Genomic DNA, 26,889 nt, shown 5'->3' on the forward strand with positions numbered 1-26,889 from the left:
CTGAAACCCTATCCTGACCTGTAAGCAGTGCAGGGACAGCAACAGCTGGGGCTACCCCTGGTCAGACCCCATCAATTTCCTCCACAATTCCAGGTTAACACAATCTTTCTTGAGTGGGCAGAGGGTGACAGGTGAGCTATTGCTGGAAAAAGCTGGAAGAACCTTCCCCTCAGTATGTGCCTCCAGGTTTGGCACTGGCTCAGCTTCATCCTAGAATCTGCTGCCACAGGGCTCTTTGACCACCCCCTACACTTCCGGGTTCAGAGTCTCTGTTACCTCTGCAACAAAAAAGTCTAAAAGCAGAGAAATCTATACCATGTGTTTTTAAAGTTCAGAAGCCAAAAAATTTGTAGTTTGTGGTGGTGGTGGTTTTAATTAAGCAAACAAGTCCACACAAAACATGTTGGTTACTTTATAACTAAGACTAGGGTGATGGTTGATGGAGAAAAATCTACCAGACTACTGGGAGGGGTTCAGTATGTCTTTGTTCATAAACTCCAGGCTGAAGACAGAAAAATCCTAATCAGTTTATCTGGTTTGCTAGTCTAAATTTATGCAATTATATATATATATATATATATATATATAAAAAATAAAAAAGTCCAGTAGCAGCTAATAATAATGTAGCAATTTTTTTCTCTCCCAACCCTATTTAGGCCATACACCTTGTACATATTTCTTTTAAAGACTGGTTTTGTGTTTAACTTGTTCACCCCCATTTCCAATTAAGGAATATATATATATATATATATATATATATATATATATATATATATATATATAAACACACACATACACACAGAGAAATGCAAATAGCTGGACAACTTGCCGAAATACAAAATATTTCCAAACAATTGAAATAAGGGGAAAAACATGTACTAAAAGAATTAAGTATTCTATTTGAAAATTTTGGAATATTTTGATTTGGGACAAGTGCAATGAATCGCTATTTAAAGCAAATTCTTGTTTGTGCTGAGGATAAGGAACTGAAGCCCAAATCCCTACTCCACAATAGTTCTCTGGTGAGGACAAGGGACTTGGGTTGAGAGTTCATTCCTTAAGTAAGAACCAAGCTTTATTTATTTACAAAAAAACCAAAAAACAAAAAACCCAAGAAAGAAAAAAAGAAAGAAAAAGAAAAAAGAAAGAAAAAAAAAAGGGGCAAGAGGGAAGACAAGTTTTACACAAAAGTACTACAACGGTAACTCCCTTTGGTAAAAAGTGTAATAAATGTCTTGTACATCTGTTCATAGGTACTAAATCTGAAGCCACATAGAACTATGGTACACAAGAAGCTAGAGCAGTTATGCTAGCACATCAAAGCATATTTCTTTTAATAAAAAATCGACAGTATGTACATTATTTACAAAAAAAAAAGAAAAACCAAGTTAAAATTGTGTGTGTGTGTGTGTGTGTGTGTGTGTGTGTGTGTGTGTGTCAGAGAGTAAAGCTGGTGGATGGCACTAGGGTAGACTAGTAAAGAAGCAGGTACAAAACAGTTCCACGGGAGCTAAAAAGGACGACGGATTTGAACTTGCTGAGGTTGAGAACCAGAGGAGAGAGTAAAGGGGGGGCAGCGAGGGATTCGTCAGGAAAAACCCACAAGATGATCAATCCCAAAGCCAAACTGCAGGTCCCAGATAAAATCTAATGGGTGATCTAGATGTGCTCGAGTGACCAGGGAAAAAAAAAAAAAAAAAAAAAAAATCAAATCCAGTTTTTTTTTCCTTTTGGGGGGAGGGGAGAGGAGCAGTGACCATCAGAGTTACAATCCATCTGAGCGGTGAGTCCTTCCCCAGTCTGTCAGTGCATGCCCATCCAGTCAAGGTGTGAACAGCATCTGGCTCCTTCATCGAAGGTCAGGCCCCAGGAGACTCCAGTCTTAGCTCTGCTGGTGTGTGCAAGCAAGCTGCATGTCTCTGTGCTTGCATGGATTTCCTTCCCCTCCAGAGTAGGGTGATACCCCAAACCCCTTGGGAAAAGTTCCAGCTCCGGCTTTGTAAGGTATCCACGTTCCTTATATGTAGCCCACTTGGTGCCATGTTGCACCAGCCACACACTGATCAGGTGGCCATGTCCCAGAGAGGCCCAGTGAGGCTTGAAAGGCATCTTCCTTGTTTCTTCAGTGTGTGTGAGTGCAAGTGCTCCCCACACACACCCCCCTCAAGTTATCTGCTCTGGCTTTGCAGTTATGGGGCTTTGAACACTGTGCCATATTTGACACGGTACTTGTTAATGCTCACAAAGTGCAGGGTCTCTGTGTCACAGGTGGTGGTACAGGGCACCAGGCCCTCCAGCCCCTCACCCATGAGCCACTTGCTGGTCTCTGCTGCCATTTCACGGGGCACATGCTCCTTGGTCCATTTATCTACCCAGGCCTGGAACCTCTGATGTAGCCGCTTGCTTACACGCTCATGGGACTGCAAAACAGAACAACGAAAAAAAAACCATGAACTAAGACAAACAAAACAAAACAAAACAAAACAAAAAACCTCTTCAAATACAAAGCCTAATTTTTTTCTAAAGTAGCAGAGGAAAAGGTGTGGGGTCAAGCCTTGATACCTCTGGTTAGTGAGGAGTCCCTGTTTAAAGAAGAAAATTGAAAGAGATGAAGAACATGGAGTATATAAAGAGTTGGAATCCATAAAGCCCCTAAAGAAATGCCAACATGGGGTCTGAGCAGAACTAGCTCAGCACTTCTCACTTTTAGCATTCATCAGGATCAACTAGGGAACCTGATAAAAACACAGATTTCCTGGGGCGCCTGGGTGGCGCAGTCGGTTAAGCGTCCGACTTCAGCCAGGTCACGATCTCGCGGTCCGGGAGTTCGAGCCCCGCGTCGGGCTCTGGGCTGATGGCTCAGAGCCTGGAGCCTGTTTCCGATTCTGTGTCTCCCTCTCTCTCTGCCCCTCGCCCGTTCATGCTCTGTCTCTCTCTGTCCCAAAAAATAAATAAATGTTGAAAAAAAAAAAATAAAAAAAAAAAAAAAAAAAACCAGATTTTCTTTTTTTCCCCAAAGCTTCATTAAAAAAAAAAAAAAAACTGAGAGGGGACGTAAACAGGGGAGGGGTAGAGAGGGAAAGCGAGAATCCCAAACAAGCTCTGTGCTGTCAGTGCAGAGCCTGACACAGGGTTCGATCTCACGATCAAGAGTTAGGCGCCTGGGGCGCCTGGATGGCTCAGTTGGTTAAGCGTCTCTTGGTTTCAGCTTAGGTCATGATCTTGCAGTTTCGTGGGTTTGAGCTCCACATTGGGCTCTGTGCTGACAGTTGCAAAGCCTGCTTGGCATTCATTCTCATTCTCTCTCATTCTCTCTCTCTCTCTCTCCCTCCCCCCCTCCCTCCCTCCCTCCCTCTCTCTCTCTCCCTCTCTCTCCCCTCTCTGTCCCTCCTCCCACTTGCACTGTCTCTCTCTCAAACTTTTTTTTTTTTCCAACGTTTATTTATTTTTGGGACAGAGAGAGACAGAGCATGAACGGGGGAGGGGCAGAGAGAGAGGGAGACACAGAATCGGAAACAGGCTCCAGGCTCTGAGCCATCAGCCCAGAGCCCGACGCGGGGCTCGAACTCCCGGACCGCGAGATCGTGACCTGGCTGAAGTCGGACGCGTAACCGACTGCGCCACCCAGGCGCCCCTCTCTCAAACTTTTAAAAAGGAGGGGCGCCTGAGTGGCCCAGTCGGTTAAGCGTCCAAATTTGGCTTTGGTTAGGGTGTTATGGTTCACAAGTTTGAGCCCTGCATCGGGCTCTGGGATAGTTCAGAGCCTGAAGCCTGCTTCAGATTCTGTTGTGTCCCTCTCTCTCTGTCCCTCCCCCACTTGTGCTCTCTCTCTCAAAAAGAAACAAAGATGCTTAACTGACTGAGCCACCCAGGCGCCCCCCACCCCCCATTTTGAAACTAGCATCACAGGTGCTTCTAGCATACCCTGAATGAGACCCTATGAGTTGCAGCTGTTAGGTCACCCTGGCAGTGTGACCATCCACTTCTAAGTAAAACAGTGCAAAGGCAAAGGGCTTAAAACCCACTTTCTCTTCACAGTATTACCCCACCCTGCCCAGCAGAGCAGGAGGACACAGCAGATCTTCAGGGGAGGTTTATGCTTTCACCTACCCATCTAGTAAATATTTATTGGGGCCTATGTGCAAGGCAGAGTAGGGGATACAAAGATGAATTAGGTGTTACTTAGCTCCCCAAATAATCTGACATCAAACATACAACACACAGCATCATGAGAGAAGTCTGTTAAAACACCCATCCAACATTCTCCTGCTTGAACTGTAGTCCTTTCAAAAAAAATTTTTTTTAACACTTATCTTTGAGAGACAGAGAGTGACAGGGCACAAGCAGGGGAGGGGCAGAGAGAGAGAGAGACACACAGAATCCGAAGCAGGCTCTAGGCTCTGAGCTGTCAGCACAGGGCCTGACAAGGGGGCAAACCCACGAACCATGACATCATGACCTGAGCTGAAGTTGGATGCTTAACCGACTGAGCCACCCAGGCACCCCTGTAGTCCTTTCAAACATAACCAGTTCAGGGGCGCTTGGGTGGCTCAGTCGGTTAAGCATCAGACTCTTGGTTTCAGCTCAAGTCATGGTCTTGGCGGTTAGTGAGACTGAGCCCCACGTTGGGGTTGACAGCACGGACCCTGCTTGGGATTCTCTCTCTCCCTCTCTCTCTCTCTGCCCCTCCCCTGCTCTCTCTTTCAAAATAAACATTAAAAAAAAAAAAAAACCAAAAACAGTTCAAAACACAGTGCCTTATATGCCCCCTAACCCACCTCCGTATTAACAGATTGTATCCCTAAACTTCTGATTTACTCAAGCAAAAACAAAAACCAAAAAAACAAAAACCACCAGGCATCATCCTTGATGTTCTCTTTTCTCTTACCTTCTCACATCCGATCATGACCACATCCTGACAATTACATTTCCAAACTGATCTAATTCTTACAATTCCACTGCCACCCTGATAGCCCAGGTCACCATCACATCTCATTTGGACAAGAGCAGTCTTTCAAGCAGTCTCTGCCTTTCCAGCATCATGCCTCAAGTCACCCCACTGTCCTCACAGCAGTTCGAGCCATCTTTGTCAATAATGTCCCAATGTACCACAAACAAAATCCCAACCATGGTCTATGAGACTAGCAATGATGTCTTCCCCCACCCTTCGACCTCAAACATGCCACTCTCCCTATGGCTCAAGGCACACTGATGCTTCTAGCTTCTCAAACATGCCGAGTCCTTTCCTCCCTTCCAGCATTGCATGTGCCTGTTTCCTTTGCCTGGAAAGTACCAACCTCTGACTCTTCCCCAGGCTGGATCCTTGTCATTGTTCAGGCCTCAAGCGTTTCCTCTTTAGAGAGGTCTCCCCCAACAAAAACAGGGCCTGTGTGCCAGTTACCCATGATCACTTCACCCAGTTTCTTTCTCTCATAGTGCATATATGCTCTACTCCTTGGTTGTGTCCCAGGGCCTAGCACAATACCCGGTATATAACTGCATCAGGAAGCTTCACAATTGAGACAGCATGTGAAAACGGATAGAATTCAAATAAGCAATACCACTTGAAATATAAATGCTGGGAGTAGCTTCATTTCACTGAGGTGCCACCAGCTGTTATGGGGTGAACTGTGTTCCCTGCAAGTCACTGTGTTAAAGTCTTCACCCCAGTACCTGAGAATGTGACCTGAGAAATAAGGTTGTTGCAGATGTAATTAGTTAGGATAGGTCACACTATAGCAGGGTGAACCCATAGTCCAGTATGACTGGCACCCTTTAAAAAGGGTAAATTGGGTTCGTGGGTTCGAGCCCCGCGTCGGGCTCTGTGCTGACAGCTCAGAGCCAGGAGCCTGCTTCAGATTCTGTGTCTCCCTCTCTCTCTGCCCCTTCCCCATTCACGCTGTATCTCTCAAAAATGAATGAACGTTAACAAAAAAAAAATTTTTTTAAGGGTAAATTGGAGGCACCAGGGTGGCTCAGTCAGTTGAGTGTCTGACTCGATTTCTGCTCAAGTCATAATCCCAGAGTTGCGGGATCAAGCCCGATGTCCACACTCAGCGTGGAGCCTACTGGGGATCCCCCCGCCCCTCTCCCCAGCTTGCACTCTAAACATAAAAATTTAAATAAGTAAATAAATAAATAAATAAATAGGGTGAATTGGACACAGGCACATAGGAAAAACACCATGTGAAGATGAAGGCAGAGACCTGAAAGCCAGGAAGGCCAAAGACTGCCAGCAAAACACCAGGGGCTAGGAGAGGAGGCAGGGAGCAGATTCTCCTTCACAGCCCTGGTTCAGAGCAACTCTGCCAAACGCTTCAATTTTTGACTTCTAGCCTCCAGAACTGTAGGACGAAAAATTTCTGTTGTTTAAGGCGCAGTCTGTGGTTCTTTGTTTGGACATTTTTTTTAAGTTTATTTATTTACTTTTAAGAGAGCAAGCAAGTCAGCAAGTGGGGGTGGGGGGGTGGGGCAGAGAGAGAAGGAAAGAGAGAATCACAAGCAGGGTCTGTGCTGTCAGCATAGAGTCCAAAGTGGAGCTAGACCTCAGGAACTGTGAGAACATGACTTGAGCCAATTACCAAGAGTTAGACACTTAACTGACTGAGCTACCCAGGTGCCCCCTGATATCTTTAATAGACTAATACACCTGCTTACTCAACAATTCTCAAATCTGCGAGGTGGTTTTCATAAAGGGAGAGAAGCAATCAGAAGCCTCTGGGGTAGGTCTGGGCCTGGCTGGGGAAGGAGGGGTGTGGAGAAATTCAGTTACTCGTTCTTACCTGATGAGCCCGGAGCAAGGCAGTTCTCCGATACATGTAGTCCTCTGACTTGATCACATACACCATCTTGTAGGAATTCAACTTGAATCTACACTCCAGTTTATCCAGGCTATCCACATTCTCCATAGTCTTCTTGCTGTTTCCTTCCTTCCCTTCCTTTTCCTGCTGTTCTCGACCACGCTGACATTTCCGGATCCGCCTCAGATTCCTACAATGCAGAGAAGCCATGCCGGATAAGAGCTCATCCAGACGCAGATTCCCAGAAGTCCCCTCAGAGGGGTTTTCCTTATCATATATATGTCTTCATAGCACTTACCAGGATTTTACATATAATGCCCAATGGTTTCATTGTAAAAAAAAAAAAAAAAAGTTCAAATGCAGAGATACATAGAATAAAAACTAGGAATCTGTAACCATCTCCTACCCCTGATTTTCCAAATCCCACGTGCCTTGGCAGAGACAGCCACGGATAGCAGTTTTTGATTTAAAAACTTCTAGGTCTCTCTGAATCATTAACATATGTAATCACTTGCTATAGTTCCATTTTGGGGTTTGTTTTTTAAGACAAAACATGATCATACTATATTATTCTCAACTTTTCACTTAATGTGAAGATATCGTCAATTCATCACACAAAGATTTGTCACATTTTCTTGAACTGCTGCAGAGAACATGCCTTAACCATTCCTTAACAAAAATCAATTAGGGCTCCTCACCTGAACCACAGACCAAAGAAAATTATTTGAATGCCTATTTTTTCAATTACCGCAAAGAGAGTACTTAATTCCTGCTATTCTACACACATAGTTAAGAAGACAATTCATATCAGTGGATGTCTTGGCAGGTATTTAGTGCTGAATCTCTCTGCCAGTAAGCAGAAAGACTATCAGCTAGACAATTCTATTGTTTCCAATAGTATGCTATGAAAAACACTGCTTCAGTGAGTATCTTTGTATACATGTATTTCTGCAGGACGGCAGTTCTTTGGTCCAAGGACCTCTGCGGGTTCCAAGACACTTTTTAGGAGGTCTGGGAGATCAAAACTATTTTCATAATAATACTAAAATGTACTAACACGGAAACATGTATAAGAAAACCTTTTTTTTCCTAGGGCACGTGGGTGGCTCTGTCATTTAAGTGTCCAACTTTTGATTTCGGCTCGGGTTGTGATCTCACAGGTGTGAGATGGAGCCCCGCTTTGGGCTCCACCCTTGGCATGGAGCCTGCTTAAGATTCTCTCTATCCCTCTCCCTCTCTCAAAAAAATGAAACTTTTTTTTTTCCTGTGTTAACATTTGCACTGGCAGTGCAAAAGGTAATGGTGAATAAAAATGCTGGTGGCACCAAACTGTCTTCAGGAATCTTTGTGTTCTCACTGGCCATGCTCTGGCAGTTGAAAGATTCCCATCTTTTTCATACGCTGTGCAATAAAATGGGAACTACACATAAAGCACCCTAGTGTGCCAAAACACAATGGGATTCTTACAGAAAAGCACTTGAGCACTGCTTGAGTCGCAAATGGATCACTATTTTTACCTGAAAGAACAATGGGCTAGCCAGCCTGTAGTATCTGGTAGCTATTTTCTCAAAAAACATACAATGAGGTCTGGCACTTCCAAGAAAACAACTGAAAATGTTGGCTGCCAATGAGAAGGTTTAACCTTTCAAGTAAAACTTTAAAATTTGGTAAACTAGCACTGGCCACCACAAGCTGACAGCTTCCTACTACTTACAAATGTGTTTGATGAGGTCAAGGGTGATATTAATAAACATGAGGTTTTTATGGGGGGAGGAGGAGATGGTAAAATGAACATGTGTCAACATCTGGTAGGTCTGCATAACTTAGTGAATTAATATTTTCCAAATAACCAATCGCATGAACTTACAAAAAATCATGCATGAAAAAAAGATTCATTCAAAGTACAAGGTAAACCCACAGATTCTGACCTAACTGTATGAAAAACTCATTGATATTTTCACTGATACTGCAACTAACCTTTAAGAAACTACCACTTGGAAGAGTTTTGATGTCATGTCAAAGAATATCCACAATTACCTGAAAGCATATGAAAATACTTTTTTCCAGCTACATATCTGAGTAAGGCCACATTTTCTTCACATATTTCAACCTAACAACATACTGCAACAGATTGAATATAAAAGCAGAGATGAGAAACCAGCTGTTTTTTTTTATTAAATCTGACATGAAACAGATTTGGAAAAATGGAAAGCAATGCCACTATTTGTACCAATTTTTGTTTTAAAATCGCTTTTCATTAAAATATACTTTTTTAATTTTTAAAAATTATTTATTTCTGAGAGAGAACGAATTCTTTATTTCAGCTTGTGCACGAGCTGGGGAGGGGCAGAGAGAGAGAGAGAGAGAGAGAGAGAGAGACAGACAGACAGACAGACAGACAGAATCTGAAGCAGGCTCCAGGTTCTGAGCTGTCAGCACAGAGCCCGACACTGGGCTTAAACCCACAAACTGTGAGCTCATGACCTGAGCCTAAGTTGGACATTCAACCGACTGAGCCACCCAGGTGCCCCATCATTAAAATATTATTTATGATAATATATAATGGATTTAATATTTTTCAAATAACATTTTAAATATTTCTGTTCTAATTTTGAACATAAATATTACTAAATATAATCCACATAAACAAAAGATTTTTGGGATATTCCTTTTCTAAGAATATAGGTCTCACTGAAAACCTTAGCTAGAATAGCTGTAAGGCAAATTACTAGAAACCAAAGTTATAGGGTAAAGGTCCCATACAATCTATCTGCCCTGACCCTAGAATGATTCTATCAATTCATATTCCACCCCCCACCCCGCCCACAGTATATGAAAGTGCTTTCCTTCCACATACCCTCTACTATACAGGTTACAAATATTTAAAAAATTTGGCTGACCTGTGAGAAATACATGATATGTTTATTGTACTATTTCATAAACATGGAGACTAAGTCTGTTTTTTTGAAGAGTGGCCTGGCACAGAACAGCTGCTTGAAGTCTGCTGAATGAATCAAGGAATGGAAGAGCCTGGCGGGGCCCTTCTGCTCACACCCTTTTCCATGTTTTATTTAGGACTAAGTCTAATAACACACATCTTCCTGGACTTAGGGGCTACATCCTGATAAGTAGTTGAAAATACTGTATGTCAAAAATGCATTTTATAAGCCTAAACCTACTAAACATCATAATTTGGCCTAGCCCACTTTAAAGTGCTCAGAACACTTACTTTAGCCTACATTTGGGCAAGATCATCTAACACAAAGCCTATTTTATAATGAAGTGTTACATAACTCATGTAATTTATTGACTACTGTAAAGAAAATGAAAACAGGGGCGCCTGGGTGGCTCAGTTGGTTGAGTGTCCGACTTTGGCTCAGGTCATGATCTCATGATTCTTGAGTTAGAGCCCTGCACTGGGCTCTCTGCTGTCAGCACAGAGTCTCCTTCACATCCTCTGTCTCCCTCTCTCTCTGCCCCCTCCCCCACTCACGTTCTCTCTTTCAAAAATGAACAAACATTAAAAAGAAAGAAAGAAAATGAAAACAAAGTGATTGTATGGGTACAGAAAGATTGTATCAATTCTTGACCCTCCTCCCAGTCACCATGAGGCGGACTGGGAGCTGCAGCCCCTGCCCAGCATCTTGAGAGGGTCGTACCACAGATCACTAGCCTGGGAAAAGACCCAAATTCAAAATTTGAAGTATGGTTTCTATTGAGTGTGTATCGCTTTCACATCATTGTAAAGTCCTATCATTTAAGACAAACTATCATAAGTCGGGGATCGTCTGTATTGGGATAATACATTTCTGGAAATGTAAGATGTGAGATTTCAATTCCAAGCTCTTGGGAAGGAAGAGAGTCACTCTACTACAGCAAAACCTCTTTTCTACTTCTGAAACTCCACTTTCATCCTCAGAAAGAAGACCAACAATATGCTTTGCCCATAAATAGGGAGATTTTTAAAAATTCTGGAGTGAATGCAGCAGGCCTAAGACTTGTATCTTTGAGTTTTTTCCTATCATCATCAGAAGAGAGCTCTAGTTTCTTACTATTTTTCAACCTTAATTCTGGTATAGGTAACATACAGGGTTGTATTAGCTGCAGGTGTACTGCAACTAATAGTTCACTATTAGTGAACTAATCACTAATAGCGCATCACTAACAGTGACTCAACAATTCCATATAACACTCTGTGCGCATCATGACAAGTGTACTCCTTAATCCCTATCACCTGTTTCACCCAATCCACCCACCCCTCCCCACTCACATAACCATCAGTTTGTTCTCTATATTTGAGAGTTTATTTCTTGGTTTGTCTTTTTTTTTTTCCTTTGGTCATTTGTTCCTTAAATTCCACATGAGTGAAATCCTATGGTATCTGTCTTTCTCTGAACGACGTCCTTCACTTAGGGTAATACTTTCTAGCTCCATCCATGTCATTGAAAATGGCAGGATTTCACTCTTTCTTGTGGCTAAATAATAATCTGTTGTACATTTATACCACATCTTTTCTTTATCCACTCATTTATCAATGGGCAATTGGGCTGCTTCCAGATCTTGGCTCTTGTAAATAATGCTGCAATAAACATAGGGCTGCATGTACTCCTTTGATTGTTTTTGCATTCTTTGGGTAAATTACTGGATTGTAAGGTAGTTCTATTTTTAACTTTTAGAGGTACCTTCATACTGTTTTCCATAGTGGCTGCACCAGTTTGCATTCCTACCAACACTGCATGAGGGTTCTTTTTTCTCCACATCCTCGCCAATACCTGTTGTTTCTTGTGTTGTTGATTTTAGCCATTCTGACAGATGTGAGGTGATATGTCATGGTAATTTTAACGTGCATTTCCCTGATGATCAGTGATGCTGAGCATCTTTTCATGTGTCTGTTGGCCTTCTGTATGTCTTCTCTGGAGAAATGTCTATTCATGTCTTCTGCTCATTTTTAACTGGATTATTTGTAGGTTTATTTTAAGTTTATTTATTTTGAGTGAGTGAGAGAGAGAGAGAGAGAGAGAGAGAGAGAGAGAGCGCGCGCGCACACGGCGTGCAAGCAGAAGAGAAGCAGAGAGAGAATCCCAAGCAGGCTCCATGCTATCAGTGCAGAGACCGACACGGGCCTCGATCTCACAAACTGTGAGATCATGATCTGAGTCCATATCAAGAGTTGGATGCTTAACCAACTGAGTCACTCAGGCACCCCTGAATTATTTGTTTTTTAGGTGCTGAGTTATGCAAGTTCCTAATATACTCTCGATACTAATCCTTTATCAGATATGTCCTTTGCAAATATCTTCTCCCATTCTGTAGGTTGCCTTTGAGTTTTGTGGATTATTTCCTTCACTGTGCAGAAGCTTTTTATTTTGGTATAGTCCCAATAGTTTTTCTTTTTATTTCCCTTGCCTCATGAGACATATCTAGAAAAATGTTGCTATGGTCCATGCCAGAGAATTTACTGCCTGTGTTCTCTTATAGGATTTTTATGGTTTCAGGTCTCAGGGTTAGGTCTGAAATCCATTTCAAATTTGCTTTTGTATATAGTGTAAGAAAGTGGTCCAGTTTCATTCTTAGTCATGTTGCTGTCCAATTTTCAACACCACTTGTTGAAGAGACGTTTTCCCATTGTGCATTCTTTCTTTGTCGAAGATTAATTGACCATATAATCATGGATTTATTACTGGGTTTTCTATTCTGTCCCACTGAGCTATTTGTCTATTTTTGTGCCAGTACCATACTATTTTGATGCCTATAGCTTTGTAATAGAACTTGAAGTCTGGAATTACGAGGCCTCTAGCTTTGCTTTTCTTTTTCAAAACTGCTTTGGCTACTTGGGTCTTTTGTGATTCTGTACAAATTCAAGCATTTTTTTTGTTCTAGTTCTGTGAAAAATGCTGGTAGTAGTTTGACAGAGGTTGCATTAAATCTGTAGACTGCTGCAGTATAGACACTTTAACAATATTTGTCCTTCCAATCTGTGAGCATGGAATATCTTTCCATTTCTTTGTGTCTTCTTCAATTTCTTTCATCAGTGTTTTATAGTTTTCAGAATACAGCTCTTTCACCTATTTAGTTACATGTATTCCTAGGTATTTTACTATTTTTGGTAAGACTGCTATCTTTTGAAAGCCCCACTTTCAAGGTTGTCCCTTGCTTGGGTTCTGGAATCTTGAATCTGGGGAGAGCTTCCGCTATTCCCTAAACAATAAAAGTGGTTCACTGTACCCCAGCTGTTTCGTTTATGCTGAAAACCTGCTTTCTTTCTGGGAGTCTGGCCTATATGACTAGCACCCAATAAAAAACCTTGGCACTGAGTCTCCTAATGAGCCTCCGCTGGTAGACAGCGTTTCAAACGTATCGTCATAATTTGCTGCTGGAGGAATTAAGAGCGTCCCGTGTGGCTACAATGGAAGAGGACTCTTGGAAGCTTGCGCCTGGCTTCCTTGAATTTTGTCACAGACGCCTTTCCCCCTTGCTGATTTAGCTCTGCATGCTTTTGCCATGATAAATCATCACTGGGAATATGACTACACGTGGAGTCCTTGAGTCTTTCTAGTGAATCATCAAAACTTGGAGACTCCGACACACAGTCCTATCCGACATAGGCAAATTACTGCTACATCTCTAAAACTCTCACTTCTCTGATGCTTCTTTGGCACATGCTCCAGGTAAGCTCATGGTGTAACAGCCATAGAAACCTTGAATTAGTGTCCTCAGTGTCCCCGCTGTCCAGCAGACAGAGCAATGAAGTGAGTGAAAACCAAGGATCTGAAAGCCATTTCACTCCCCGTTCATCAGCCGTGTACCAGTACATATTGCCAACCTGTGACTTCGTTCACTCACCTCGGGAGAAATACTGGTTTCCGTGCCAGATGCTCACGCAGCTCAGGAGAGGTAGTATCAGAGTTCATGTATCGCTCCACATAGTCTGACCAACGCTAGGATTATAAACACAAAATGGGAGTGGAGAGAGAGCACAAAAACTGGACTCCACCCTCCTCAGGTATTCTAGCAAATTCTACGACTAACATGTCAGAAATCCTTAAGTTTTAAGATAAAAAAAATCTTGCCATAGTGACATGCCGGTACGTATTGACACACAGCTTCAAAATTCTGGTACATAACAAACCCAAAGTTTGTCTGAGATGCTTAAAAGTTACCAGAAGTCATAAATGGGTAGAAACTGGCTCACTGACAAGTTTTATTTCACCACAGAGGGTTTTGTTAGAGAACAAAATACACAGTGGCAAATGTTTGAAAATCGGGATCTTCCACATTACAACCTGGCCTTCTGGCATCTCAAATTTTTTTCCCCAAAGATTTGGCACCCAGGAACCAATATTCCCACAGAACAACCATCTCCCTTCCCTATCTCAACATCATACGCATGGCTTGCATCTCTCATTAACATTACCTGCCAGGCCCAGCTAGGATAACCAACTCACTCTACCCACTCTGCAGGCTTGAGAGCTCCTGGCTTCACCTAGCCCAATAAAAAGTAAACATGACACAGAGTCAGGATGATACCAGGCAGATGGCACCTCATTTGTTGTTTCTTATACTTTAAAAGAAAAACAGGAAAGCTGCCAAACAGGACATTTCCTGAGAGATGGATTTACTGAGAGCTAGATGAGACTGCCATCAACCCTAAGTATCTACCACCAGGCAGCCCCCTTCTCTTCTGCTGAACTGGCCTATACTTCAGGCATCAGGTTCTGACCCTTAACAGGTCCAAGGCTGTCTTGGCCTTCTAGAAGATCATCCCTAGGCAGAGCCTCAGGACATGACGGCCCTCTAAGCACACGGTTTCTGTAATATACTTGTCCATACCTCTGCTTCTACAGGGTCATCCGAGTTCTCCTCTTCTGTGTCCAGGAGCTCAATGGTCAGCTGAACCTGGCCTTGGCTCTGAATAAACATAAGCTGCAAATAAGAAACCAGGGTGTAAACAAAAGACCATCTCCAAAGCTGTAATAATCTAGCTGCTCAAGGGTTGGGAGGTAGGGAGGCAATAAACTTATAAAACTTTGCTCTGATTGAAGGGATGAGGCAGACACTCCAAAGCTTAGGAGGCAGATGATAAAAAAGGCAAAAGTCCAATCTTGCTACCAGCAAAATGAAAGGTTAGAGCAAAAAGTATCATTCCACGTTTCATACCTCTTATATTAGCTAAAACAATAGTCAATGTCAAGAATGCTTTAAAATTATTTTGTTCGTTAGAAAGAAATATAGCATAAAGCCAGATCCGTAAAACATCAATGCCATTTCACCTGATAATCCCATTTCTGGAACACAATACAAAGATGTTAATGACCCTCTAGCATTAAAGAAAGAGAAGAAAAGAAAAATGAAACAGAAAGGAAGGAAGGGAGGGAGAGAGGGAAACTTCTAACAGAAAGTGAAGTGGAAAACATCAAACCCAACAGAGAGCAGCAATCACATTTTTACAGCAGTAAAGACTCCCCAAGGAGGTGCCTGGCTGGCTCAGTCAGTGGAGCATGTGACTCTTGATCTTGGGATTGTGAGTTTGAGCCCCATGTTGGGTGTAGAGATTACTTAAAAATAAAATCTAAGAAAAAAAATAAAAAGACCATCCAAAGCATCACAAACTCTGTGGTGTAAGGAACACAAAACATCAACATATTAATAAGTGATCTGCTGTAATGGTATCAATCATATTTGAGGTTCTTAATATTTTGAGTTCTGCGAACTTTATTTCTGAGAGAGAGAACACATGAGCATGAATCTGGGAAAGGCAGAGAGAGAGAGAGACAGAATCTGAAGCAGGCTCCACACTGTCAGCATAGAGCCCGCTGCAGGACTCAAACTCACAAACCATGAGATCATGATCTGAGCCAAAGTCATAGATGCTTAACCGACGGAGTCACTCAGGTGCCCCTTAAAAATTCATATTTAAAAGCAATACACTGACAGGGGCAAAAAAAAAGTCATATTTTGCACAAAAGAACTATGAAATGGTGGCGGCACATGGGATCTCCCCGTCAGAATCCCAAGACTCTCAATGCCCTTACCCTAAAGGCTTGCTGCAGACAAGCTCACTGTCCAAATCACAAGGAGAAGAGCAGAGCATATAAGGAAGCTTGAGAATCATTTATTTCAACCTTCTTCATTTTACACAGGGAAAAACCTAAAGTTCAGAGTTCTGACTTCTCAAGGCCACACAGCCAGTAAACAAACAGGACCAGAAGCCAGTTCTGATTCCCAGTGCTCTTCCAAAGCAGCTTTACAAACTCCTATCTGTGGAGCACCCAGGGGGCTCAGTTGGTTAAGTGTCTGACTTTTTTTTTTTTCTTTTTTAAAGTCTATTTTGAGAGAGAGAGAGAGAGCGTGTGTGCGCACGCAAGAGAGAGAGAAGAGAGAGCACAGGTGAGCACTCTCTCTGGCAAAATAGATTAAAAAAAAAAAATCCCTATCAGGGGCACCTGCGTGGCTCAGTCAGTTAAGCCCCTGACTTCGGCTCGGGTCATGGCCTCATGGGTCGTGAGTTCGAACCCCACGTAGGGCTCTGTGCTGACAGCTCAGAGCCTGGAGCCTGCTTCAGACTCTGTCCTTCTCTCTCTGCCCCTCCCCTGCTCATGCTCTCTCTCTCAAGAATAAACATTAAAAAAAAAAAAATTCCTATCCACTAGTAAAATTTAGAACATGACAGGAACATAATACATGCAACATAAATATAAAACCACAGTTATCTCTAAAACATTTCAAAAACACTGCCCCTAGGAGTTTGCTCCCCACCAACACCCCAATCTAGGATGACCTAGAGTATCAAGATTTGTTCTACTTCTTAACGAACTCACCCTTTGAAACAATACTAAGACCATCTCCTCTCTACTTGAAACTGAACTTCATTTCACCTCAACAGGCTCCTCCACCTGCCACCTGTCTTCTTAGGCGCTTTACCAGGTGTTTACCCTGGCTCTCTGCACTCTGCAACCACTCCCCAGTTCTTGACTAGCTTCATTATCTGACTGCCCACATCCATAACCCAAACGGTAACTACCTACAGTTGTAAACATACCTCTGGTTTCTCCACTCCTCCTTTCTCAGGGCTACCATACTGATCTTCCTGAAAGCTCAAATCCAGTGGGACATTTAGTCCCTAAAAATGCTTTACCGCTTACCAACCACAAGAAACTTCACACCTTTTACTTAGTATGGCCGAGGATCCTCATTTGGACCCTCGTTCTACACACCTCCTTCACCAATATTCTATACTTCAGTCACTCAACATGTGGTCACTTAATGTGTATCCTCAGGCACCTATAGAAGAGAACACAGTTTCTAGCTTGGAGGAGCCCAATTTAGTAAAGGAAACAGGAATATAAAGAGCTATATTTATGGGGCACCTGGGTGGCTCAGCTGGTTAAGCATCTAACCGGCTCAGGTCACAATCTCTTGGTTTGTGGGTTTGAGCCTGGCATCAGGCTCTGTGCTGACAGCTCGAAGCCTGGAGCCTGTTTCAGATTCTGTCTCCCTCCCCACTCTCTCTCCGTGGATCTCTCTCTCTCAAAAATAAACATTAAAAAAATATTAAAAAAAAAATAAAAGAGCTACTATTTACATTAAAACTAAGGTAACTACTGGGGCACCTGGGTGGCTCAGTCGGTTAGGCATATGACTTTGGCTCAGGTTATCATCTCATGGTTTGTGGATTCGAGCCCCTCGTTGGGCTCTGTCATTACAGGACGGAGCCTGCTTCAGATCCTCTGTCTCCCCCCTCTCTCTCAAAAGTAACATTAAAAAAAAAAAAAAAAGAAAGGAAAAAAAAAAAACTAAGGTAACTACCAAGGTACTATTCTAGAGACATGGGCAATACCCTGTGAGAATAAACAATTTCTCCTCAGTGAGCTGAAAAAGATTTCACATCACTGAAATGGCACTCAGGTGGTCACTGAAGGATAGGGGAATACCAATCCATTTCAGAAAAACCACAACAGAGAAAACCCTATTTTTAAAAGTACATAAAAAGAGGGGAGGGCTGCCATGTTTGGCTCAGTCAGTTAAATGGCCAACTCTTGATTTTGGCTCAGATCATGATCTCATGGTTCATGAGTTCGAGCCCCGAGTAGGGCTCTGCACTGGATGTGTGGAGCCTGCTTGGGATTCTCTCTCTCTGCCCCTCCCTCATGTTCTCCCTCTTTCTCTCTCTCCCTCTCAAAATATATAAATAAAACTTAAATAACTTTACACCCCTTCCAAAACCAGGGTGAAGGATATGAACAGGCAATACACAGAAAAAGAAATGGGCAATGGCAGAAAACAGGAAAATATGAATTAAAATAATTTTCTGGGGCTCCTGGGTGGCTCAGTTGGTTAAGCATCTGACTCCTGATTTTGGTTCAGGTCGTGATCTCACGGTTTGTGAACTTGAGCCCCTTGTCAGGCTCCGTGCTAACAGCACGGAGCCTGCTTGAATATTCTCTGTCTCCCTCTTTCTCTGTCCCTCCTCTGCTCGTGTTCTCTCCCTCCCTCTGTCTCTCTTTCTCTGCCTCTCAAAAATAACATTTCTAACCATCCAAATGGCCAAAATAAAGAAGTTTGATAATACCCAGAGTTGACTAAGGATGGGAAAATAAATGCTCTTATGAAACTGTACCCTAGTATATATAGCTTGTTGCTGTGGAGAATAAAATGGTGATATCCATTAAAATTTAACATTTAGGGGTGCCTGGCTTGTTCAGCTGGTAGAGCATGAGACTCTTGATCTCAGGTTCTAGAGTTCAGGCCCCATGTTGGGTGTAGAGCCTACTTAAAATACGTATAATATATGTACATTTTTAATTTTTTTAAATATGCACATGCTTTGACCCAGTAATTTCATTTCTTTGTCCCTACCTTAGACAAAGACTAACACATGCACACTAGGATATAAGCACTAGGATGCAGCACTATTTGAGACAGTAAAAAATGGAAATAGTTTAAAGTTTTTTTTTTTTTTTCCAACGTTTATTTATTTTTGGGACAGAGAGAGAGCATGAACGGGAGAGGGGCAGAGAGAGAGAGGGAGACTCAGAATCAGAAACAGGCTCCAGGCTCCAAGCCATCAGCCCAGAGCCTGACGCGGGGCTCGAACTCACGGACCGCGAGATCGTGACCTGGCTGAAGTCGGACGCTTAACCGACTGCGCCACCCAGGCGCCCCAAAAATGGAAATAGTTTAAATGTTCACCCTGAAGGGAATATCTTTTAAAACTACGATACATTTTTACTCTTAGGTATGACAAAGCAGTTGTAAAATTGAGCTAGACTTCTAGAAACCAAAACAGAGAAATTCTAAGCCAGACTAAGTGAAAAAAGCATGATGCAGAATACGCAGTGTAATATGTATTTCCACATATACACACACACAGATGCATGTAAAGGCACAGAAGACGGTCTGAACAGGTACACAGAGAGCTACACATGGCTGAGTTTTTGAAAAGCAGTGTAAGAGGCAGCTGGATGGCTCAGTCGGTTAAGTGTCTGACTCTTGAGTTTGGCTCACGTCATGATCTCACAGTCGTGAGACCAAGCCCCGAGTCAGGCTCCATGCTCAGTGTGGAGCCTGCCTGGGATTCTCTCTCTTCCTCTTTGTCCCTCCTCTGCTCACACGTCCAAGTGCGTGTTCTCTGTCTCTCTCTCTCAAAATAAACTTAATAAATAAATAAATAAATAAATAAATAAATAAATAAATAAATAAATAAAGGCAGTGTACAATGCACACAGAAACAAAATGGAGAGGAGGCTGGGGGTCAGAGGTGGGCAGGAGATCTGAAGGGCTGCTTGTGCTTAGCTTAATGTTAATGCTATCCACTTTTATTTTCCATGTGAACATTTTAAAGGATCATGTCATGGCATAATTTTTCTGGTTACGAAGCCTTCGTTCCCGCTGTTCCCTCTGCCACTCTGACAACTGTTCTTATCCGTAGGGTGACTCTACCTATTCCTTCGTAGGCCTTCACCACACAATTTAATCCATTGTTAACTCACGGTGGGTGGGGATGGCAATTCTGTTCACCAGGAAACAACACACTAAACTCCTACTAAACATTTATAGATTTAAAACGTTGGAAAACAAACAAACCAATCCTGAAAAGATTAGGAAATTTCTTCTGTACTGCAAACAGTACAGGTGACAGATTAGAAACTAAAGAAATAGCTGAAAGTAGAAGCAGACAACTAGGTGGAAGATTTGGGGTCAGATCCTAAAAGTACATGGAATATATCCATGGGGTGCCCGAGTGGCTCAGTGGGTTGTGTCTGACTCTTGGTTTCGGCTCAGGTCACAATCTGATGCTTCATGAGTTCAAGTCCCATGTAGGGCTCTGTGCTGCCAGTGTGGAGCCTGCTTTGGATTCTCATTCTCTCTCTCTCTCTCTCTCTCTCTCTCTGCCCCTCCCCCACTCACATGGGCTTCCTCTCTCTCGAACTAAAGTTTATCTAAACTTTAGATAGTTTATCTAAACTTCAAAACAATAAATGGCGGTGGGGGAGGGGGTGGCAGGGAGCGCCTGGGTAGCTCAGTCTGTTAAGTGTCCAACTTTGGCTCAGGTCATGATCTCACAGTTCATGAGTTCAAGCCCCTCCTCGGGCTCTGTGCTGACAGCTCAGAGCCTGGAACCTTCTTTCGATTCTGTGTCTCCCTCTCTCTCTGCCCCTGCCCTGCTTGTTCTCTCTCTCAAAAATAAATAAATAAACTTTAAATAAATAAGTAAAATAAAAGCACATGTAACACATCCAACAAGGATATGTTAGCTCTCTCTGCTCAGCCAACTACAAACCTTATTCTGGGCCACCAAAACCATCCTTCTTATGTAAATACATACAAGTTTTGTTCAGCCATACTATATTCATTACATAGCTGCAATCATAATACACATACTTTTGTCTCCTTTTATTTGCTTCGGTATTTTTATAATTTATAATTAACTTTTAAGGGCTGCAAAATGTGCCACCCAGCATTCACAAAATAGGCTGCCATTATCCATTCCCACAGTGGGTTGGACATCAAGGCTGTTTCCAACTATCTGCTTTCTTAACTAGCAACAACAGTGGAGTAACGGAAAAATGGGAACCACCTAAATGCCCGACGAGGCAGGCATAATTCTCTGTAAGATGAAATATCAACGTCACGAAAAGATGCTAAAGACCCAAGTGTTGCTAAGTGAGCAAAATAAGTTACAGATTATTTTGCCCAGTATACTCTCTTTTAAATGCAAGCATAGAGTCTAGAAATGTCATCAGTAATTATTTCTGGGAAGCACTCCAGGTGACAACTTTTTTCTTTTCTCTACATTTCCTATCTTTTCTATAATGATCATAGACTACATGTATTAACATATTTATTTATTTATTAAATTTATTTTCTTTTTAGTAATCTCTACCCCCAACATGGGGCTACAACTCACGACCCTGAGATCAAGAGTTGTGTGCTCTGAGGAGCCTGGGTGGCTCAGTCGGTTAAGTTTCCAACTTCGGCTCAGGTCATGATCTCGTGATTCTTGAGTTCAAAGCCGAGTACAGCTCTGTGCAGAAAGCTCAGAGCCTGGAGCCTACTTCAGATTCTGTGTCTTCCTCTCTCTCTGCCCTCCCCTGTTCGCACACTCTCTATAAAAAATAAACAAACATTAAGAGCTACATGGTTTTCAGACTGAGCCAGCCAGGCGCCCCTTTGTATTAACATTTTTATTTTTTTTTTCAACGTTTATTTATTTTTGGGATAGAGAGAGACAGAGCATGAACGGGGGAGGGGCAGAGAGAGAGGGAGACACAGAATGGGAAACAGGCTCCAGGCTCTGAGCCATCAGCCCAGAGCCCGACGCGGGGCTCGAACTCACGGACTGCGAGATCGTGACCTGGCTGAAGTCGGACGCTTAACCGACTGCGCCACCCAGGCGCCCCATAACATTTTTATTTTTTATTTATTTTTTTTAAGGTTTATTTATTTATTTTGAGAGAGACAGAGACAGCACGAACTGGGGATGGGCAGAGAGAAGGGAGACAGAGAATCCCAACCAGGCTCCGCACCATCAGCACAGAGCCCGATGTGGGGCTCAAACTCACGAAACTGTGAGATCATGACCTGAGATGAAACGAATAGTCAGATGGTTAAACCAACTAAACCACCCAGGCGCCACTGTGTTAACATTTTTAAACAGAATATGATAATATTTACAAAGCATTATACTATGAAAAAATATTCACAAGAGAAAAACGCAGAATACAAAACTGTAAAAATCACACACAGCAACTAATGTTTTTGTTTTGTTTTGTTTTGTTTTTGAGTAGGCTTCACTCCCAGGTTGGAGCCCAATGTGGGGTTTGAACTCATGACCCTGAGATCAGGACCTGAGCTGAAATCAAGAGTTGGATGGGGCGCCGGGGTGGCTCAGTTGATTAAGCACCCGACTTTGGCTCAGGTCATCATCTCGTGGTTTCTGAGTTTGAGACCCGGATTGGGCTCTGTGCTGACAGCTCAGAGCCTGGAGCCTGTTTGGATTTTGCGTCTCCCTCTCTCTCTCAAAAAATAAATAAACATTAAAAAAAAAAAATTAGAGTTGGATGCTTAACTGACTGGGCCACCCAGGCACCCCCAACTAATTTTTTTTTTTTAAGGTAGGGAAGTAACAGACTATCCAAGGGAGACTTTACCTTCATTTTTTTTTTTTTTTTTTTTTTTTTTAAATTCCCTCCAGTGAGCTCATAGGAACTCTAAGGAGTTCTAGGAGTAGAATCACTGGATCAAAGTACCCTGGCATGGCTTTTATTTCTGGTGGAGACAGTTCCAACAATGTCTGCTGTCACCAGCATGGTCCTTGACTCCATGAGTAACTCTCACCTTAAAGCAATTCTCATCTGACATGAGTTGTTCAGCCTTCCGCTGATACGTTGACTCCAGGAGACTCCTGGAGGTCTGTGTGTTCAGCTGGCCTCCTGTGGCCCCATTATTGTTTTCTGCCAGGTAAAGGTCAGTCACCTGTACACAGATCTCGTCACTCACAATGTGCTGCAGCTGAAATCAAGCAAAGGCAAGCTGTCAGTGAACCAAGAAAATATTTCTCCTTGTCATACAGTCAACCTTCCTCTGATGGTTCCAGTCAGTCAGCTTAAAAAGACTTCTGGTTGGTAATTTTAGAAAATTAATCACACAGAACCAGTATTTTATATTCTTGGAGAATAACTAAGCCTAAACCTTCAAGAGTAACACTGGGCCATGAAAAAAGCTTTTCTATGTATTTAAAAGCAAAAGCATAGGCAGTTCATGTTAATATGCTGCTTATTTAAAGTTCTAAGGAAATGTAAAAATAAAAAAAAATTGTTACATGAAAGAGAAATCTCATGGCTTTCTGTTTTTATGGTGCTTCTTTACGGTTTACAACTTGGTTTCACGCACATTCTCATTTGCTCTATGCAACCAGCCCGGGGAGCAGGCTGAAGAGGAACACCCAGTTACAGTGGAGACAAATGTCCATTTTAGATGAGAAAACTCACTGTGTGCCAAGGTGAGGTCAGGGGCCTTGGTAAACCATGAAAGCTAGACCCCTGTCTATATGTTCCCAGCCCTAGCACAAAGTCGGAAACTCATTAGGTAGTTGAGAATTGGTTGCTGAATCAATTACCCAAGGGCACTCAGTTGAAGGAGCACAGTTAGGACTAATATTCAAGATTCCTAACCCTTATGCTGATATTCTAATACGTTACTTCTGCTTCTACAACTGATAAAAAATACAGTCCTTAAATTGTAAACACGATTAATTAACTCCATTTCAACACAGGTCAATCATGAGTGATTACTGGTAATTATTGTGATTACATTCTTAAACTATCTAATGACTAGAAAATTGAACCTTTCAGAGTTTCCATTCTCATAGGTCATGATGATCTTTCTATTGTGAAATAAAAATTCCCCTCAAATGAAACTTTACCCATAAAAATGCCAGAGAATGTGAAAAACCTACAAGCAGAGAAAAGCAAGATGTTAACTGCACTATCATTTTGTCTATTTTACTTTAAAATTCTCAAAAACCACTAAGCCATTCTATTTTTAGGAAGATACATCCTTTTTGAAGCACTAGTAACTATGACAACTACTTATTTTTAACATTTAAAAAAGTCTTAAGTGACAAGTATGTGTATTTGTAGATAAATGGACACAGCGCAAGGTCAGAAGGGTGACTGATTTGACAGTGGTTGAAAGGCCAGCAACTGGAGATGGCTGAATTACAATTAGCCCAGACAATGGATTCTAATGTGACCATTAAAATAATGTCTATGATAACCTGATAACAGAGAGAGCAGCTTAAGATATAGTGTTTAAGGGGGCAGGTAGAGGGGGAAAAAGCAGTGTAATAAAAGTGTATCTAAAGCATGGTGCATACCACGTAGACACTTCCGCTCAAGACCTTCTTACTAAAGTAAACTCACTGACTCCCTATTCACACCCTCTTCTTGGATATTTGGCCCCTCCTAGAGCTTTTGGAAAGGGCAGACCTATAAAATCAGGGACAACTGGACAGCTTACACTCCCAAGCTAGGTTGCTCAGATTCTCTCTCCTGCTAATTTGAAATGACACAATGAACATGTTTGGTAGACATTTTACAGAGGAGCATCTACATGGAAAGGTCAATGCTAGGGCCAGAGGCACTGGCATAGCAAGCCAAAGCTCCAGGGGAGCTGGAGAAGCCTTGAGTACGTGGCCAAATATCTATTTGCAGAGAAAAGCATGAGAATGAAGTAGATGTTCAGAAAGAAGGCATGCAGGAGAGAAGAAAAAAAAAAAAAGATTCCCAGCCCAATCCCTACATTGGCCATTTTCTGAGTTCTCTACTAGCTATCTGTGAGACCACCTGTTGTGTTCAGACAAATCCCTATTAAACCATAGTAGATCCTTGAACAACGTGAGGGTTAGGGGCACCAACCCTCCATGCAGTGGAAAATCCACATATAACTTCTGACTCCCCCCAAACCTAACTACTAATAGTCTACTAGTGACCAATAAGCCTTACCAATAACCTAAATAGTTAATAAACAAGTATTTTTTGTTAGATGTATTATACACATCTTTACAAAAAAGTAAGTTAGAGAAAAAGTATTATTAAGAAAATCATAAGGAAGAGAAAATGCATTTACAGTATTATGCTGTGTTTATTGAAAACAATCTGCATGGAAGTGGACCAGCGCAGTTCAAATTCAAAGCCCTGTTGTTCAAGCATCAACTGTAGTCTGGAAAAGATAAATGTATGGCCTGACCTTGAAATATATGTTCTGCCTCCAGTCAGGAATAATCTCTGGGAGAACATCAAACAAGATGGGGAGAATGAGAGAAGATATGCCTCCAACTGAGGAGTTAAGATGAGAAGCATGAACATATGTTTTAAAAACACTGGATTTGGGTATCTGGACAAAACCTGTTTCTTAAAAAGATTAGACATTATGTGTTACTGACTCAAAATTGCAACCAGGTGCTTCTAATGTATGGATTAATTATATCTACTGTTTCAAAAACCAAGCTCGGATTTATAAAAAGTTAATTTTCCTGGATTTCTAAAATTGCTGTGCTGGCAGTGTGGGAGACCTTACTTCCAGCCGTAGCAGCAATACGCAGCAGCAGAAGCACATGACAACTGGAGGCTTTATTTTACATACGTTCAGAAGGTGTTAACAAAGATCAGTCTCTCAAAATTAGGACCAGAGCTGTTGGCACCCATGTAATGATTTCGCTCAGTCACCATACAGACTCCTTATGGGAAGGCCTATTAACATCTTTGACTTTCAGGAAAAAACCTGTATACCTGACAACCTTCCTGAAGATGCCAAGATTCAGTTACGTGAAGTGTTCTTCCTTGACCCTGAGCAGATCCTGCGAAAGGGTGCAGAACCTTTCCAACATGTCCTTCCGACGTCAAGGCAAAGGCATGGGTACTTTGCAAAGGATTCCACATTTCACTCCAAGAAAGTACCGAGCCACACAAGCTTTCCACCCCGCCCTCCCCACAGTGGCAGTGAGGACTCCAGAATGTTCTTTGTACAAGTTTTCACTTTAAAGAAAGTAGTGCACCAACAACAGATTCTGAGCCCTTCACAATGCAGACCTTAAGCCAAAAGAGTGGAAACCTGACTACCCAATTGCTATAAAATTATCACTGCTGTGAAGAACAACATATTTACAAAGTTCCAGGGTGCCACAGGAACAAACCACAAAACCAACCACAAATTCAACTCAAATGGAACCTCAGATAGTGAGGTGGACACAGTATTATAGAAGATGTTGTATGAAACCCTTCCCACAAAAGGAACTTTAAATCTTAAAAGGAGGAAAGTACACAGAATTAAACCAACACCTACAGATGAGCAAGAGTTACCCACTGAGAGCCCCCCACTGGGAGCCAAGGTAAGAGCCGGGCCAGTACCAACACTCACTCTATAGGCAGGCAGTGAGAACAGGGCAAAACATCGGGTCTGCTGTAGACTCATTCAACTGTGAGGGCATACTGAGCAAAGCGAAGGAGTCAATTTAGCGGCTGAAGTACTCCCACTCTGCTAACACGAGAGATCCGTAATCACATTAACCTCCCCCTTTCCTCTAGAGAACCAGACATTTGTAAACATCATTACATGCGCAAACTGCCCTTTTAATTCCAACCGAAATCTTGCCTTTCCTCTTTGCCTCATCCATCTTTAGGTAAGGACTTCTTCCCTCACCAAACCTAGCCTCCACCGTGCCCTCACCTGTCTGACAATGCTCTGGATTAGTTTGTCCATGGTGAAGGCAATGTAGGCGTGAATGGTGAACATCTCTCTCAGCGAATCTTCGTACTGTGACGAGTCTATGTTGCCATCTAGCAGGCTCCGCACCATGTCCAGGAAAGCTGGGTAATAATCTTCTACATCAACATCCACTGTGGGAGAGATGGGAGAGGTGAGGCCTTACCCTGCTACGAAAAGATTGGGAGAGAGGGCAAGGCAAATCCCACAGCTGGCCTAAAGAGCATTTGAAAGAACGAACCCTAGGTATTCAGACATACCCTCTCAATCTGCTGCAGGCAGAGATGAGATCTGACAGGTGGCTACAATGGCCAGCGCTGGCTAT

At 42.4% G+C, this 26,889-nt stretch overlaps 1 protein-coding gene across 3 annotated transcripts in view; it reads right to left on the reverse strand.

Moving 5' to 3' along the window:
* Positions 1–876: 876 nt before the first annotated feature.
* SIN3A (SIN3 transcription regulator family member A) overlaps positions 877–26,889 on the reverse strand; it is a 75,006-nt gene continuing 48,993 nt past the window's right edge. For all 3 annotated transcript variants that reach the window (XM_040493304.1, XM_040493303.1, XM_040493305.1), the window contains 6 exons: positions 26,529–26,698; positions 22,638–22,811; positions 14,631–14,723; positions 13,644–13,738; positions 6,783–6,990; positions 877–2,420 (listed from right to left, as the gene is read on the reverse strand). In XM_040493304.1, coding sequence (XP_040349238.1) covers positions 2,190–2,420; positions 6,783–6,990; positions 13,644–13,738; positions 14,631–14,723; positions 22,638–22,811; positions 26,529–26,698 — 971 coding nt within the window. In that variant the 3' untranslated portion in view covers positions 877–2,189. The remainder of the gene's footprint in view (positions 2,421–6,782; positions 6,991–13,643; positions 13,739–14,630; positions 14,724–22,637; positions 22,812–26,528; positions 26,699–26,889) is intronic.

Source organism: Herpailurus yagouaroundi, unplaced genomic scaffold (assembly GCF_014898765.1).
Source record: "Herpailurus yagouaroundi ecotype Mexico unplaced genomic scaffold, PumYag 184, whole genome shotgun sequence".
In the NCBI taxonomy this organism is placed as follows: Eukaryota; Metazoa; Chordata; class Mammalia; order Carnivora; family Felidae; genus Herpailurus; species Herpailurus yagouaroundi.